Raw genomic sequence first — 17,485 nt, forward strand, 5'->3', positions numbered from 1 at the left:
GAGAGAGAGATAGAGAGAGAGAGAGAATTTGTGAGAGAAGATGACCTTTGGTTGTTTGTGTGGGTCTGTGAGTGGGGTAGGATGGCCAAAGAGAGAGGAATCTGCCAGTAAGCCTCCAATATTCAAAAAATATCCAGTTTATCTACAATGTATTTATATTTATTCGTTTAGCATAGATTCTGAAAAAGATGAGACTTAAAATGTGCACTTATTCAAAACATACTTCACAAGTAAACAAAACATCTTCCACATCCTATCGTATATCACGGATAACCCTGCAGTGAAACCCTGATTAGGATTATATTTGCTTGTCCACTCAGTGATTTTTAGAAAGCTGACTAATCATTCTGACAGAAAACCTGACTAATAAAACTTATTGCAGTGTAAAAAAAAAAACCCACAATATTTTGAAAGGGAAAGCACAGACAGGCAACCCCCTCCCCCCCATCCTCCCGCTCCAAAAAGAAAAAAACAAATCAAAACAAAACACACACACACACCCAGCCTAAGGCAATGAAAATTATTACAAACATTTTTTTTTTCTGCCAATACATCCTGAGTCAGCATGTTCACTGCTACAGCTACAGTTGTTATGCTTTGTATCACTGTTAGTGGCAGCCTCTTTCTCAGAAACATCCCAGGTTACTGATGATACCGGTGAATTGTAAAGGGGCCTGATCAGCCAGAGGAGACAATGACTCTGGTGCCCTTTTAAACGCCCACATTTATCACAACATTGACTAAAACAAGACTAGGATTTTATCATCCTGACACTTCTGAGGTACCAGTCTACCAGGGGATTTGAGCCATTTCTGACGAACAAACGTGTCAACCATTTTACCTAAATCTTATCAGACATGGCATAGTTTCTGCATAAAAGCATATTTCACAAATAAGACACCTAATTACAAATTACGACTGCACACAACAAGCTAGCTGCAGAAACACGAAACAATGCTAACGTGAGTACGAGACAACGAGACACATAATATCCACTTTAGCACTGAAATTAACCGCATTTAAAAGTAAACAACAAATAAACATAAAAACTTGAAAACTGAGTTAAAAATGAAATACCGTAGTACATTTACTCCCTCCATCCACCCTTCGGCCCCAAAATTATGCAAAAACAACTGTGACACATATTTATAGAGTTGTTTTAAGGTGAAGATTTTGTTAGCTTTCTGTACTGTCTCCATTTTGTTTCATTCATTTCACTGGACTGTGACCATCAAGACTAAAGTCGCTCAGCTCTGGTTTACTATGAACTCTTAACTTACCTAAAAGAAAGTGTCTATCCATCAAAAATATTCATCCATTCAACTAAATATTTCAAAGACAGTAAGCGAAGTGACAAAGACAAAAAAGCATGAGTGGATGGGCTGGATTTACCTCTTCCAAGCTCTCTATGACCAGGGCATAGATCTCTAAATAGCTGAAGGAGCTCTCAACCTGCAAAGAGAGTGTGGACAGCGCTGAGTGAATGTACGCACACACACAAACACACACACAACTCAAACAGTGTGACTCACATGAGTTGGCAAATAGGGAAGGGGGTTAGAGATAAAAGTAAGAGGGTCAGGGAGAGAGAGAGAGAGGGAGAGAGAGAGAGAGAGAGAGAGAGAGAGAGAGAGAGAGAGAGAGAGAGAGAGAGAGAGAGAGAGAGAGAGAGAAGAAAAAGGGTACAAAATTAGTCACCTACATAATACAAATATCTCCAGCATCTGCCCATGAAAATATATTTTTGCTCATTATATCTCTTTGCTGGAAGTGTCATCTGTGTATTTTTAATTGCTATAGCAAGGAAATGACACCAGGTCTCTGACAGAGACATAGGTATGGACAGCACTACGCAGGTCATGGGGTCATTGTACAGAACTTCAGCACAGAGACTGCACAGGCGAGTAGATCCAAACTGTGGATCATGGAATTATGATTCTAAGTGAGTTGAGGAGAGAACACCTCAGTACTGTATTGAGTCCCCCAGTTATCTTACTGACAGCCCCAAATGTCTGTGAGATGAGACTGTGACACTTTGGTTGAACCTATTATTTTCATTCTAAATATTTTTTTTTTTATCATAATGTACTTAGTATAATGGTTTAGGATACACACAAGAAATATTTTACCATATGAACAGAAAAAATGTGTATTTTTCATGTGAATTCTTGATAATGCCTCTCTGCTGTTTTGGGAGTATGTGTGCTGTTTAGTATCATGATCCGCAGAGATTTCTAAAGCTACTTTACTGAATGGAGTCTTTTTTCTTATTGTGTTTCCTTCCTTTTGCCTGCCTGTCCAGACACTCTGAGTTAATACCAGACTCACTCCGCTGGCCTTGACTGTTTACAGAGCGCTGGGTTTACTTTTGGCAGGGGGACAAAGTCACGCACAGTGGCTGATACTGACTGAATCCAAGGTTATTGGTTACTGCTTATTTCAGTATCAAAACGACTTCCTCATTCTGCCTCAATAGTAATCAGCAACTTCAAACCATGAACTCTGGAGCTGAGGATAAGATCAAATTTATTTTCTACCACAAGCCACATTGTAGTGATACATAGGAGAGAAGGGAAGAGGGTTCCTCTCACACAAAAAAGAAAAAAAGAAAAATCTCTTTTACTGAACTATTGAAACCTTTTTTCTAAACACTGTGATCCCAAATTCTCCAAATGTTTGTTTTGTTAATGATAAAAAGTTCTTCTAAGTTTACAGCAGAAGCTTTGACCATTCCATCTATTAAAGTTTCACTTCCCTGATACCCAGAAAGCCTCTCTCTCTCCCAAAATGTCACCTTCACTGGCTGCCTGCTGAAAAACACATGGGCTCTCCATTCTGTCATGACCTGTCAGGAAACAAACAGTATTTGTATTTGTTAAACAGTAATTGTACTTGTTAATTGCAATTCACAGCCGTAAAAATACCAATCAGTTTACTAGTGCATGTGCAAAACACGGTAATTGTATAATCACATCTATCAGATTCTCTTGCCAAGGTACAATATGGCACCAGTAACAGACTGGCCTCTCTGTGTGTGAACAGAGTGCCATCTGCTGGTGAAATACAGTAACTGCTGCTGAAAAGAGAATGTACCAACAGAGAGAGGCAAAAGATTTTGATGATACAGAGGAAATAAGGCCACCATCATAACAACCAAAGTGCCACCTTAACCACAGAATAAAACTAGCGCAGACGGCATCTTATCTTAAGGGAATTCCCTTGCTTGATGGGATAGGACAATGGTCTTCAGAACATCTGTGGATAACTATTAAACGCCCTTTAAAGATTAAATTATGTTAAATAATGTTTAAATGAACTCCTACTAAAGCCCATTACAATGAGAAAAAAAGCTCTGTTCTTCTTCGTGCAACATATATTTTCTCCTACTGTTGCATCTACATGCTTTCAGATTCTCTATTGAGCAGAGAATTACAGAACAGAGATCTACCACACTACCACAGAGCAAAGAGCAAGAGCTGCAATTTCCACCAGTATACTCAAAACCACAAATATTACATCAGTTACTGTGAAACACAATCTGAAATGCCATGTCAGACCTGGGCCACCTTGCACCGTAAATGTGCAGTTTCAGAGCAAAGCTGACACACCGACTCTACGGACCTCTTCGTCTTCCAAAAAAAAAAAAAACCAAAACCCTCATTCTGTTCATTCATAACACACTACAACCTGACCCTTGGTCCCCCACTAGAACAACCACAGAGCTAGTGTTTGGCAGGGGCTTGTGGTTGACACTGCTCTGCACAGTTTTGAATGCCTTCAAATCTGAGTTTGAGACGACTTCTTCTTGTTTTTTTTTTATTTGGTATAGTAAACACATCCATGTAATATTTAGAGATTTAGTGGACATCTGTTCTTTCTTAAACAGGTTTAAAGTAATGCATAAGGGGACCCTGCACATCCTGGGCTAAGGCTGACTGAGGCGATTCTCACCAGAACTCTGCTCTCTGCCCTTCCCCGACACTGGGTCAGCTGAACCACACGCATGAAGTGAACTCTCTGAGGTTTCAGTGCCTGAGTGATGCCGTCTGGATTTAGGAGAAAAATCAAACAAAGTAAGTACAAAGTAAGTAAAACACAGATACAGACACACACGAATATACAGATAAATCTTCATTCACGATAAAACGTATACGTGTTTGACTTTAAACAATTTTGTCTAAATAAAATAGAATGAATTCTCTTTCATCGGGAAACAAAAAGTAGAAGGGTGCAGACATGCAGTGCATTTAGTTTCTGATTGAAGCTTAAAAGGCTTCTTTGAAGTCATGTGTTAAGTAGGGCACAGAGGTAAAATAGAAGCAAGAGGCAGCATCCTTCGTATTCTGGAGTAGACAAGGAAAGAGAGAAGGGACAGGTGGACGTAAAGAATCCCTACCTTTAAGGTCGAAAGGAACTTCTGAATGTGAAGCCATGATGTCGACTCAGCACAGACCGTGGGAGTATAGGTTAGGAGAGTGTAAGAGAACGATACAGACAGGTCCGGCTAAATGTAGGTGAAACATACATACACACACATACATACACTCACACACACACACATCCTGCACCTCGGTGATTCATGCTTGGTAGGGGAAACCACAGCATGAGAGCAAGGCTCAAACAGGATGTGACACCTTTTACTTACACAGTGAACCTCCCATCATTACACTCAATCAGACACTATGTAATAAAACTGTTTTCATACTGATTTAATACATTCACATTTACCATTTACCACATCAAAATAGCAGAGAGGAAGAAATTAATCTTAATGAACCTGTGATGTTTGTAACTGATCTCTCACTCACAAATTTTCAAGGGAAGCCCACAAAAAGTACCTTATCAGTGACACAGAGTCCTCTATTGATTTAGCCAGTCTAATAATGGAATAAGAACAGAAAACGTGAGCACAGTGACTGCAGGTCGTTTCCCACTGCTTTCTTGCAAATTGAGCTCATTGTCTCCATCTAGTGGGCACATGTTGATATTACAGTTACAAGGCTCTGACCAGCTGCCGATGCATCGTCTATCCTTATATTACACCAGCGTTGCCAGATGTACGATAATTATCGTATTTGCACATTAATTTCGCCCTCTGTACGATCAATAATGCCAAAAGTCCCATAATGTACGATAATTTGATCATTTTGTGACACTTAGTATTAGTAGTTCTAATCAGTCTGGGCTAGGCTATCTCATTTAAATTTATTTCCCGACACGATCAGCATAGTAAAATATGGACGTCTATGTTTACGCGACTCTTCTCACACTCTTTCCAGCCAATCACTCTTGTTGAGATGACGAACTCACGAGCATGGCTGTCGAAACCATTAGTCAAATCCTCTTTACAAATCAGAAATTTTAGGTGTTTTATACTGAAGGCAGTAACCTACGGGACAGTACTATATTTACCCAGTGTAATGCAGTTGTCGTTATAATATTACAAGTTAAGCTACATGTACTCTTCAAATGAGCGACCGCACATTTGAAAAGAGTTTGCACTGTGTAGACTACGTCACAGCTGCATCCATGAGAAAAACAGGTAAAGAACCTGAGTGCTGAAGAAGGTGAGGACACTCACTCAGGGGGGAGGCGAAGCCTGTTTACAGTGGCTTTTAGGCGGTGTCAAAAAGTCTTTCGGCTCAATAAATACGTGTTTTCCGAAATTACACATTTACGCCTGTTTGTTGTTTTGGTTATTACTAGCGTATGGTAATTTCGCTCAACATACGATAATTTTATGCCTCCGATACGATACTTTAATATTTCCCATCTTGCAACGCACTATCCCACCTAGTTATCAAATGTTAGCATTAAAGCCAGTCCCAAGTCATTGTGGCAAAAGCTAGATACTAAAGGGCACAGTTCCATCTAGCTAGATGTGACAGATGGATAGATACAAGGGTGTAACGGTTCTGAAACCGAGACCGAAACCGCGAAACAAACGTTCACGGTCTCGCCCACAATTAACACAATAGAACATGTAAATCGCGAAAATATTATTCTATTTAAAGTTAGGGCAAGCTGTATATTCTGGGTGTAACACTACACGTATTTGTACGTTCGGTACAGAACGTTCGGTTCGGTGCGCGTTGTGATCCGAGTGAATTAAAGTCTAGCTTTAACCACGCACGTTACGTGCATAACTTTTTATGCTCTGATGATCGTTCGACCGAAATGTTAGCTAATAAAGTGATACCTGACAAGATACAGTGTGCGGGACTAAAATGAAAAACTCCGTTTCCTGTCCGATTCCATATCGGTGCCGTAACTTTGCAACTGAATTAGCACACGTTCAGTGATGAAGCCTCGTAAGTATGGCGACAGCAAAGCCAGAGCTTGAGGACCATCCCGTAGCCAGTTTTCCAGTGAACGACAGCCGCAATAGGCAAAGTGGATAAGACGGAGACAGCGTGCCGGCACTGTTCAACTGAAAGCGGGTATGTTGCTGGCAGTGGGCCCACGTCGAACACGTTTAGTCATCATCCAAATGTGAATATCACCGGTTCAAGGATAAAAGACTGGAGTCCAAACTGGAATCGTGGCCACTTTGCCACCGTTTACACGTTTGTAAAAGTTTATAAGTTTACAAGTACATTCATAATAAATGAGAAGAAATTTCATGTTTTGCATGTCTTTTTTCACTGCACCAAAAACGTACCGAACCCTGACTTTTGCGTACCGTTACACCCCTAAGAGACAGACAGATAGATAAATAGAAAGACACATAGGTTTGGGTTCATCTAACAGTCTTGTCCAGAGCTCAGTACTGAAGATGTTCAAAGTTATTCCTTTTAGTGATTTGATTTGCTTCATTCAATACAGTAAAATAATCTGAATCTTTGACTCACTCATTCATTCATTTCTGTATCCGCTCACTCAAACACACCAGGCAGTAAATGTTGCTTTTTTGTAACTCAAGACCCACCGACCGGAGGCACTGTTGACAAATTCTCAATGCACCAGCTTCCTGACGGCGTTGACCCTAGACTCTAAATACCTATGCTGAACTGAAGAGTTAAGTGGTTCTACGTGACATCAAAGAGTCAGTGACGAGGCTATATTACACTGTAAAATATCCCCTACTGACCACAATGATTCTTGACCGATTCAGTAAACTAGGCCTACAGCTGTTCTGTGGACTGCTTTCAGTATGTTTACGCTAAATTATGTATTTTGTCCTCATGTTATTGTACACATTAGAGTGACGAATCACTTAAATTTACTGAACACAAAATATGTCATTTTGAGTATATGTATGATAAGGTTGCTCCATGATAAGGTTTAAATAGCTTGAGGCAGTTTCAGATAAGGGATATTACATTTTCTTTGTTTTGTTTAAACATCTCATGAGCCTTGGTTTCACACATGCTGTTTTGCCACACAATATGCTGATAATGGACAGAATGTTTAGGATAAAAGGATGTTTTAATAAAAAATAAAACTGGTGTCTATGTTCGCGTGACTACTGTTATGATCCAGATATGATAACCAAATCATGGTCTCAAGGATTCGAGTCATTTTAGCATAGTGAACAGAATTACTGACCAGTGAATAGAATTGTTTTGAACACCACCATCCAATGACTGGCACATATTGTAATGTTGATCTGATCTCTGGATGGGGGAGGAGAGAGCCTTTTCTTAAACTGTTATGAAGGATAAAGGCCTCATTCAACAAACACTGATGCGATTTTAAACCGTGCTTTAGAGATTAAGATGCACATATAATGGCTTCATTTCATATTGGATATGAAGAGAAATAAAGACACCAGCGGGATAGGCCAATATTTTTTTTTTATTAGCTGTACAGCAATACATCCTGGACACCACCTTCTCCCCTAAGCCCACTCAGCCCCTCCCAGCCCTGATAAATGTCTTTATAATGTTGGTTTTCTCACCATTGTAAAATTCACACAGTACAGCTAAGTACAAAAAATGCATCAACCTAGAATTTTAAGAGCTTACCAAAACGGAAAAAAAAGAAAAAAAAAAACAAAACAAAAAAACAATTTAAATGCAATTACATGAAGGAGAAAAATCTTCATTCTGAATCGGTGAAAATGTTCAGCATAAAGGACGCTGCTCTCATTAATGAGTGACTAACTTTATACAATAAACATCATTCCCTCCATTTACCCTCACGCACCCCCCCCCCAGTCGTATCAAAATGGCTCTCCAAAACCCCCATCAAAATAAACCATCTAAAGCCTTGTCAGTCAGGGAAAACCACAAAACCTAATCTGAATCATCTACAATGGACTTTTCCATTTTTTTTTTTGTTTTGTTTTCTGGTGCTCATTCAGTAATTGCCCAGGGGGGGAAAAAAAATCAACCAGATTTCTTTGCTTTTACAGTTTAAGACCTGGAGCTGGTTCAACTGGAATCTCTCGTGCTTAAAAGGATCTGAGCATTAAGTGGGGGGAACCCAGGCACGTTTCCCTTCAACTCTTCCCTCCCCAGTCCCTCAGACTAAACAAAACAAAACCAACCACGGTAGCCTGCTCCACCAACCGCAACCAGCTTTCTCACTGCCTCTGCACATTTACAGTCAGTAAGGAAGTAGATGTTTCAAAACAACAACAAAACAAACAAAACAAAAAAAAAAGTCAAGCAATCCCCTGATCCCTCCCCAAAGAGTGAGTTGTAGACACTCAAAACACGCAACATTTCAAGCTAATAAGGACAGAAAGAAAAGGAAGGTCACACTGCCTACATGATTTATTTAAGCATTTTTCCCCACATGAGAGATCTCAAAGCGGCATTTTTTTAATGACTATTGTTAAAATGCCATTGTACCCAGCATTCAAGGTCATCGATTCACTAGAAAAAGATTAAAACGCTCATAATAAAACAGAAAATAAAAATTATTTACAAGCAGAGACTAGCCAAGATTATCCTTTTTTTGTACAATGCATCAACTGCAGATTTTAAAAGGTGTGGATGGATGTTGTTACTCCTGGCATGACGATCAGAGGATCACCCTTCTTTCTTACTCTCTTTTTCTATCCCATAATTAATTCTGTGACCAGTGAAAGAACAAATTAGGAATACACAGCGGATAAAAGTTTGTTGTAAATGTCGAACGTTAAAAAGATTCTTAGACAGATGGGTAAAACGCCCATTTTTTGTTTCTTTTTTTTTTTTTTTTTTACAGCAGTGACAGCAAAAATCTATGTATCAAAGCTTGAGCTGGCCTAGAACTTCATGAATGCCAGGGGGAAGTCAGAGGAAGGAAGGCTGAAAGAACAACGGTGTTAGTTGAGCTAAAGGAAAGATCTATATGCATATGAAGTACACTACAGTGAGCCTCAACGAAAGACAGCAGTCTCACTCACTCACACACACACACAAATGCCTCCGCTCCCAGTCTCTCCACACCCAACTCGCACACACACACACACACCAAACCAATCCTTTACACATCTCTCTGAAATGGTTTCCTTTTTAAGAAGAAAAAGGGAACATGCATGTTTTTTTTCCCTGTCCACTAAAAAACCTTTAAATTTTACATGGGATCAAAGGTATTGACAGTGACAACATTAACAGAAGTTAAATGGACGAAAAAAAAAAAAAAAAAAAGAAATCCAAATTTTCCTCACAGTTTCCCTAAGATGTTGATCAGACAGAAGAAAAAAAAAAAAAAAAAACCAAAAAGACAAAATGTGAGAACACTGAGCAAACAAGGTGGAGTGGTATTGAGCAAGAAAGGGAAGCGACACAGTGCAGCAGGGAAATTAAGTGTGTGTATGTGTATATCTATGGGGACGTGCGTGTGTGTTTGTATGTGTAGGGCCTGTGTGTGCAAAGGCGTCTTGGCCCCGCCCACATCACCGGTCCATCATGCTGAGGATCATCTCGGGGGTCAGGTCGCCATTGGCTGCAGCTTCAGCCACAGGCAGCTGCACCGTCTCCACGCCACCCTCTTCCTCCACGGCTTCCGCCACCACCGTCCCCGCTGACGCCTCCACCTCCGGCTCCTTCTTCACAATTATGTTCTCAATGGCACCCGTGCTCTCATCTTCCACCTGGATTATAGCTGCCGCTAAAAGGGTGACAGACGCAAAGAACCAGGCTGTAACATCTGGAGCAGCTAACAAAGCAGAAGAAACTCTGGAGGTGTAGTCTTACAGAAAAAATAAATACTTAGAGAAAACAGGGGTGTTTGAACGTGGACAAAACATTGAAATTAAGGCAATGCTTCAGGAGCAGATATGCGAGCCGAGATCGAGGTCAGACCCACAATTCTGCTTCACAGCTATGATGGAAGAGCTGAAAGGACACCCGGGCAGCAGGGCAGTCATGTAGTCACTCGAAAAGAGTGAGGGGCTCAGGGTGTTTTTCCGGAGGTCTTACCAGTGGAGGCTGCTTTGGGAGCCTGTTTGGCAGGGACAGGCTTGGGAGCGTTCTTGGGTGGCCTGCCACGTTTCCTCTTAACAGGTGGCTCTGCAGGAGCTGGAACTGGCACACTGGGTGGAGCCTGTTCAACCTCCATCTCCACTTCCTCCATGGTTTCTTCCTCCTCCTCTTCATCATCATCATCCAGCTCAGGCTCTCCGTGCTCATCTATAAAAAAAAAAAAAAAGAAAAAAGAAAAAAAAGAGAAAGAAATTTCAGACAATTCCAGTACACATTTGCTCAATGCATCCCTCCATTCAAATGCAGAGAAAAGCTGTCCGTGTCAGGTGCAATGCAGAGAGAGAGGGAGAGAGAGAGAGAAAAAAACAACAGGAAGCTCACCGCTGTCATCATCATCATCCTTCCTGGAGCGCATCTTCCTCTTCCTCCCTCGGCCCTTCTTGGCCGGAGTTCCATTCTCTCCGTCAGCAGAGTCCAGGCCAGCGCAGTTCTCAGCATGTCTGGCCATGGTGTTCTGACAGCATCAAATAAAGACATTCATTTATTATGGGCGTCTCAAAGTGACGAGTGAATCCAGAATGTGCAGTTCAATTAAACAATTAGACCATTAAGAGTTAACGAGGCTTAAGGTTAAGTTGAAGAATGGTGTGTATTGTGTGTATACCCTGCGAGTGAAAGTTTTGCCACACTTGGTGCACACAAAGGAGGTGGGCACGAAGTTGGGATCATGATAGCGACGAAAGTGCATATCCAGAAGTTGTTTCTGTCGGAAGGTCTTCTCACAGTGACTGCAAGCATACGGTTTTTCCCCAGTGTGGGTGCGCTTATGCATTATCATGTGACGCTCCTGTTAAAGAACATACACACACGCAATAATAGTGAGGTTTTCGTGTTTGGTTTCAAGTACATTGCCTGGATTTTTCTTGACTTTACAGCAGTCAGCTTCTTTAACTCGTCTTCACTGAGATATTTTCTTAATACCCTTGAGACTCAGGATCTGAACGCTCATTAGATACTCTACACACTGATTAACTGACATATCACACATATGGATACCGATGAGGAAGAGTCAGTGTATGAAAGCTGGCTCTGTAAAAGCTCTCACCTGTCGGCAGGCATATTCACACTGGTCACACTTGAAACGTTTTTCGTTCTTGTGGGACTTCTGGTGCTGGATCAGAGCATACCGCTCGTGGAAAACAGCCTCACAATACCGACACTTCTTGCCCTGTTCGATGTAGGAATGCTGCTTACGCAGATGGACACCTGCAGACCACCACAGCACAACCAGTCAACCAACCAATACAGAACCAATCAAAACAGAACCATTTATGGCGCTTACAGTCTGGCACTTACAGAATACCACCCAGAATAATTATTACAAATATGGGTGATGTAAGACATGTTAAGTGCGAGAAAGTTAACCAGGTCTGACCTAAAAGAAGCTTAGAAGTGAGTTAGTCCACTTGTGAAAGTTAAAAATGACAATAAAATTCAGTGTGCCAATAAGCAGTTAATGCAAGGTTTTTTTTGTTTTTTTTTTACGATTACATGTAGTTGCACTGAATTTGGTACAGGACTTAAAGTGCAGTATGCCATGCACACCACATAGTTCTTTATTGGGCAATGGACAACACAGACTTGCCAACTAAGTTTTTCTTTCCGCTACCCAAAACTGAACTTTGAGTGCTGTGGTCACTGCAGGACAAGCTCTGGCTCATCACACATAAAAGCTGTAATAATGGTGGTTAAGTCAGAGGACCCACACAGATACTTATACACATGATCCCTGATGGAGTGTGAAAGGGACTAATGGTTTACCCAGGTCACTCTTGCGGGCAATGACAGTGTCGCAGTGGGGGCAATGGAACTTGGCCACATTCTCAGTGTGCTTCTGCAGAATGTGCATCTTCATCGTGCCACTCTGGGTGAAACGGGCGTGGCAAATGTAGCACTCGTAGGGCTTCTCCCCTAGAATAAAAAATAAAATAGAAAGAGAAAACTTTAAAAAAAAAAAAAAAAAAAAGCTTCCATTACATCATTATTAATTGAACACTGCAGGATACCGAGACTGAGTAGGTGAACGAGGAGCTGAAGCACTGTTTTACCTGAGTGAGTCCTCATGTGTCTCTTCAGTTTGTAGGTGTCTCTACTGGCATAGCTGCAAAGGCTGCACTGGAACGGACGCTCTCCAGTGTGGGAGCGAATGTGGCGTTTCAGCTTGCTTACCTGAAATGGGAACAAATCATACAACACAACATAATAAAAAATTAACACACTGGCTGGCCAACTGCCACGCAAGAACGTGCTTTGGCTCTGAGGAGCAACTCGTAATACTACGAGATGTACAAACGGAACCGCTAAATATTTTAGTCATGCTTTTACACTAAAGACTAATGTTCCTTAGTCTTGTCTCAAACCTACCTCCACACTGGCATAGTCACACATGGAGCACTTGAAAGGTTTTTCATGGGTGTGTTTGTAGCGACGGTGTCGGACCAGCTCTCCACTGGTCACAAAGGCCATGTCACAGTCAGTGCACTTGTGTGGTCTGGTGCCTGGGAGAAAAAGAACCAGTTTCACCATACAGACCAAATACACATGTACTCAACAGCATGGGAGAAAACCACATCAGATCACTCGGAGTAAGCCTGAACAAGAGTAAGGGGGCACTGTACTGGGAGGAAGCATGATGGTGTTAATTGTACCTGTGTGAGTGTTGAGATGATTCCTCAGCAGAGTGACAGTCCTGAAGGCTCGTCCACACAGGTGGCATTTGTGCGGTCTCTCGTCTGTGTGACTCTTCATGTGGCGGTCCAGGTTAGAACGGCGGGGGCATGTGTAGCTGCACAGCTCACACTGGAATGTTTTCTTCACACCTGTGCGTAACCGAAGACAGAGTTACATGTTAAAAATAATGCATCCAGAACTTTGGTCACAATAAACATTTCAACCTGGAATGTAGCCTGACATTCTACCAGAAACAAAACGGCAGGACTGCATATTTACAAATAACAAAGTTGCTTTCCTTATACACAGTGACAAATGAACCCCAGCAGAACATGTAAAGTTGAAAGAGAATAGCTAAGCAGTGACTCTGCTCAAGGTGGCTCACCTTTCTTCTTAATTTTGGTCGGTTTGGGGGGCTTCATGTTACCCACAACCTTCTCAGCGTTGACCTCAGAGAGAAGCCCCTCCTGCTGCTCCTCCTCAAAGTCATACACAGAAACATCCATGTCCTTCTCTCCCTCTGTATTGTAGCGCAGCTTGCTTTTCTTTGTCTTCTTGGTCTTCTTAACAGGTGGTGTGTATTCAGAGTTCTTAGTCCAGGTTGGATCATCGGTTTGAGAGTCAGGCATGTCGTCTTCCTCCTGCTGCTGAGGAGCTTGCTCCTCTTGGGCCTGGAGCTCATCCTGTTCCACTGTCTCCACTTCTCCGTTGGCACCAACTTTCACCACCTGAAAAGCACAGCACAATCTAACTTAGAATCATTCGTCAAGCCAGTGACCTTATCCGTTTTGATCCACAACTGGTGAAGTAACCTTGGGATTGAGTTTCTTCAAGTGTTCCGCATTGGGCATTTCAGTGGTCTTTTCTCATGTCTAAGACAAATATTTCCAGGAAGAATGTATGACTAGATACTGGTCAGTAAACAATTTGCAGTCTTTGAAGAGGAACAGTAAACAGTTCAGAATGTTCCAAAGTTATGTGCTAAAAATTGTGCCTGTTTGACACAACTCCATGTGCATGAGCAAAAAAGCCCTAGGTGTACCCCACTTTGAAAAAATCTCAATGAACAAACCTGGAAGCCTTCGGGTAAAGGAAGAGTGTGGCAGATAACTGGCTCTCCATCTTTAGGCATGGCGGTGGCATCTACTAAGGTTCCCTGCAGTTCCTCCACTGTGGCAGCGGTGACGGGCACAGCTGAGACCGGCACCTGTACAAGCTGCAGCTCTCCCAGGCCGAGCTGTTGCTCCTCCATATTAACCACTTGCAGGGTAATAATCTGGGTGTCATCCACTGTGGTGACAGTAGCCTCGTGGGTTCCTTCTGGCACTGGAGGACCGACACCACCCTCCATGACCTCAGTCTTCATCTGGAGCAGTGCAGGGTCCAGGGGATCCATCACCATCATTTCAACGCTGCTGTTGACCACGCCTTCCACCAACTGCTGCTGGGACCCCACCACGGCTTCACCCCCCTGCTGAGGCTGCTCCACTCCCTCCAACCCTGCAGCCTGCAGCAGGTTGGCCCCGACCTCCTCGTCCTCGCGTCGTCTCTGGTATGTCTTACAGTCTTTGGCCTTGAACGCATCACCCCCCTCCTCCACCACTGCATCAGTCGGTCCCCCTTCCATGGGTAATACCTTGGGAGAGCAGGAACCAGATATTTTCCTTATACATTACAGAGACAAGTAGACAAGCAATCATGTCACAGATTCATGTTTTCCAAGTAAACTAATCTTTGCCCCAAATGAAGAAATACTTTTATCTCAGTAACTGTCGCTAACCTGAAGGAAAAATAACAGATGGAGAAACGATATCAATTTAAATGTTCACACAGGTCTGTTAGCTTGGAATCAAAGGTAAATAGGGAAACTATTTGCCAATAAAATGGATTCATTTAAAGCTTAATAAAGGTGTAACTGACAGTGAAATGTTTTATAGATACCTTACAAGCGAATGGGTTCCAATGATGCTGTGCCAGCATGTGAACACATTGTCTGCCTTTACTATTACCTGAACCAAAATTGAGTACTTCATCTCTCTACCCTTGTGTTTCCTTCCTCAATTCTCTCTGCCGCCAATGAATGAATTATCTGCCTCAACACTCCTTTCTAACACATACACCACCTGCTGGGAATACAAGCTGGTTAAACACCCTTGGAAGATGTGATAAGATGCATGCTCAGCTTTTTGAACTTATGTTTATGGGACAGTAGATATCACCAAATAAAAATCAAAGCCCGGCATTGGATAAGAAGGTTTTGAGTGTCCAACTTTAACTAACATCGGTCACTCAAGACGTCATGAAACTGCGTCGTGAGACCAAACCGCCAATAGTTAAAAAAGCAATCGTTGTCGTTAATTAGGCTAGATACTAGTAAGTAAGCTTAATGGACAAGGGCTCGCTGCCGCTGAGCTGCAACATAAGCAGATATCAACGCAAAATTGTAAAAGTTAAAGGCATGTTTTCTTTCATCCCAGGAAACTTGCGGAAATTTTGTTGGCGCGCCAGAAACACTGAACCTAACCACTTTGACTTCCCAGCTAACCGTCGTGCATAAGCAATTAAACCCGCAAACAACATACGATGCTAATCACTAAACAAACGGTTGCACTTTGAGGGGATACAAATGTTGAATTTGCCCAAGTACGTGGACACTCTGAGATGGTTAATACTGTTTTTGTACCACTACCAGTCGGGTTGTAGAGGGAGCTCTCCACAGTTTTATCCCTTACTCGTTTGTTGCTTGAGGTAGTCTTTCAATAAGTGAGCGGTCACTGGATATATCACGAAGAGCTCCGAGACCATCGGGTTTGCAGCATTTCAGGCGAAATTCTTACAAAATATCCATTCAGAGCGTAGTGAAAGTAGCTTAAGAGGGTAACGTGCTGGCTGAGGTTAAAGAAATGGCCAACGAGGTCATTTAGCATTGCATCTTCCTCGTTTGATTTCAATCTGCGCAATAAGCTAACATAGACAAAACTGCTAGCTGGCTAAATGTTTTTTCTTTTACTTTACGGATCGTTAAAGCAACATCATATACGATTGAGCAAGATAAGTCTATCTAGAGCACAATACTAAGTATTTTACTGTGTTAGCGTTTAAACTGGGTCAGTGCTGTTGGGTTGTTTGAGTCTGGGCCAGGAGGGGTTGAAAATGTTTGAATCGAGTTTGTTAATCGAGGAGGGGCGCGAACACTTTGTCGTTAGCTTCGCTTCGAGCTTTTAACTACAAACAATACGCAATTATTTCCTACTCTTATTTTTCAAATAACGCAGTATGTGCAAATTACTTAACGTTCTTTATTTCACTGTTTCCATAGTCGCTAGCTAACGTTGTGCGGTCCACAACAACATTAATAGTTAGCTAACATTAGCAAGCTAAGCTACATCCAGCTAGAAACGGCGGGTTTCTATCTCGGGTAAAGACAGGAAACAAAGAGAAGAAAAAGAAAATGGACGCCTGGCCTAAAGACTAGAGCAAACATCTATGTGTTTATATATTGATTCTTGTAGAAATGTCGACTAATATCGCTTTAGTAACACTAAATACTTGGGCATAACCCCGAACTTCTGGGTTATAAATGTTTTTTGCTAAATTTTCGATAACGATAGAGGGAGACAAACACCCCCCGCCAGCCGCCTGGACTGGGAGCCCCATCGTGACACCTAGAGGCCGATTAAAGCTCCTGCAAAACTCCCCCTGTCTGGAAAGTAGTGCTGTTTTACCTGCGTTTTCTTGTTTATTCTCTCGTTGAAGTCGATAGAAAGCCCAGGGTTGGTTCTTTCTTCTCTACGAGATGAGGTAAAATTGCGTCCTTCTCCTCCGGTGGTTTTAATCCTCTCCCGCTTTTGCAGAGTAGGCTCCGCACAAAATGGCGGCCCGAAGCAGTGGTGTGCGCCTGCGCGGCACAGAGGGGGGCGGTGGCGAAGGGGAGGGGTGTAAACACAGCATTGTGGGGATTGGCCGGTTGGGGCGCTACTTTTAAATTACAGCGTCACTGCCTGAAAATGTTGGATAGGCTAGAAATTCATTTTTATAAAGGGTCAGGTTTTTGTGTTGAAGATTCTTTTCGATGAATTTCAAATTATTCAGACGTGTGGTCAAACACCCCGAAATAAATGAAATAAATGAAGAACATTTAATGTCTCAGTACTTTCTTAGACAGATTATTTTGTTGGTTTAAACGACGGTATGATATATTGGCAATAATTTGTTCTTTATTCAGACCAGTCTTGTAAGGGTGTCGGCTTCAAATAAGCGTCAATGTTTATTTTAGTGGATATACTAACCTTACAGAGTAAAGTTTATTTTAAGACACTGTAAAATACTTCTAATTCGATGAAAAAGATGTAATCTTGCAGGTTCTTGCTCACATCATTGGATCAGACAGGCAAAAG

The 17,485-nt window shown here is 42.0% G+C and overlaps 2 protein-coding genes across 3 annotated transcripts in view; both read right to left on the reverse strand.

The window, feature by feature from the left end:
• carmil2 (capping protein regulator and myosin 1 linker 2) overlaps positions 1 to 4,433 on the reverse strand; it is a 45,538-nt gene extending 41,105 nt beyond the window's left edge. Inside the window, exons 1-4 of the mRNA XM_030765738.1 lie at positions 4,397 to 4,433; positions 3,952 to 4,046; positions 2,795 to 2,845; positions 1,393 to 1,452 (exon numbers count right to left, since the gene is read on the reverse strand). Of these exons, the coding sequence (XP_030621598.1) occupies positions 1,393 to 1,452; positions 2,795 to 2,845; positions 3,952 to 4,046; positions 4,397 to 4,433 (243 nt within the window). The remainder of the gene's footprint in view (positions 1 to 1,392; positions 1,453 to 2,794; positions 2,846 to 3,951; positions 4,047 to 4,396) is intronic.
• A 5,216-nt stretch (positions 4,434 to 9,649) lies between these two features.
• On the reverse strand, positions 9,650 to 16,894 carry ctcf (CCCTC-binding factor (zinc finger protein)). Of its 2 annotated transcripts, none has more exons than XM_030764856.1 (12): positions 16,814 to 16,894; positions 14,161 to 14,724; positions 13,474 to 13,816; positions 13,067 to 13,237; positions 12,783 to 12,916; positions 12,467 to 12,587; positions 12,180 to 12,329; positions 11,464 to 11,624; positions 11,023 to 11,205; positions 10,743 to 10,872; positions 10,356 to 10,565; positions 9,650 to 10,044 (listed from the first exon to the last, which is right to left on the reverse strand). In XM_030764856.1, the coding sequence occupies exons 2-12, from the start codon at positions 14,713 to 14,715 to the stop codon at positions 9,830 to 9,832; spliced, it is 2,373 nt and encodes a 790-aa protein (XP_030620716.1). In that variant the 5' UTR covers positions 14,716 to 14,724; positions 16,814 to 16,894; the 3' UTR covers positions 9,650 to 9,829. The 2 variants fall into 2 exon arrangements, with proteins under 2 accessions (XP_030620716.1, XP_030620715.1); XM_030764855.1 differs by lacking the exon at positions 16,814 to 16,894 and adding an exon at positions 15,098 to 15,121 and having other exon boundaries at positions 9,650 to 10,038; positions 10,740 to 10,872.
• Positions 16,895 to 17,485: the final 591 nt, after the last annotated feature.

Source organism: Chanos chanos, chromosome 2 (assembly GCF_902362185.1).
Source record: "Chanos chanos chromosome 2, fChaCha1.1, whole genome shotgun sequence".
Classification (NCBI taxonomy): Eukaryota; Metazoa; Chordata; class Actinopteri; order Gonorynchiformes; family Chanidae; genus Chanos; species Chanos chanos.

Excerpts from the sequence above, each read along its gene's own strand:
- ctcf (XM_030764855.1), bottom strand. The coding sequence starts at position 15,121 with ATGAAGTACTCAATTTTGGTTCAG. Across the intron at positions 13,238-13,473 it reads GACCAAAATTAAGAAGAAAG|GTGTGAAGAAAACATTCCAG; the intron begins GTGAGCCACCTT and ends GGTTACGCACAG. Across the intron at positions 10,039-10,355 it reads TCCCAAAGCAGCCTCCACTG|CTATAATCCAGGTGGAAGAT; the intron begins GTAAGACCTCCG and ends TTTTAGCGGCAG.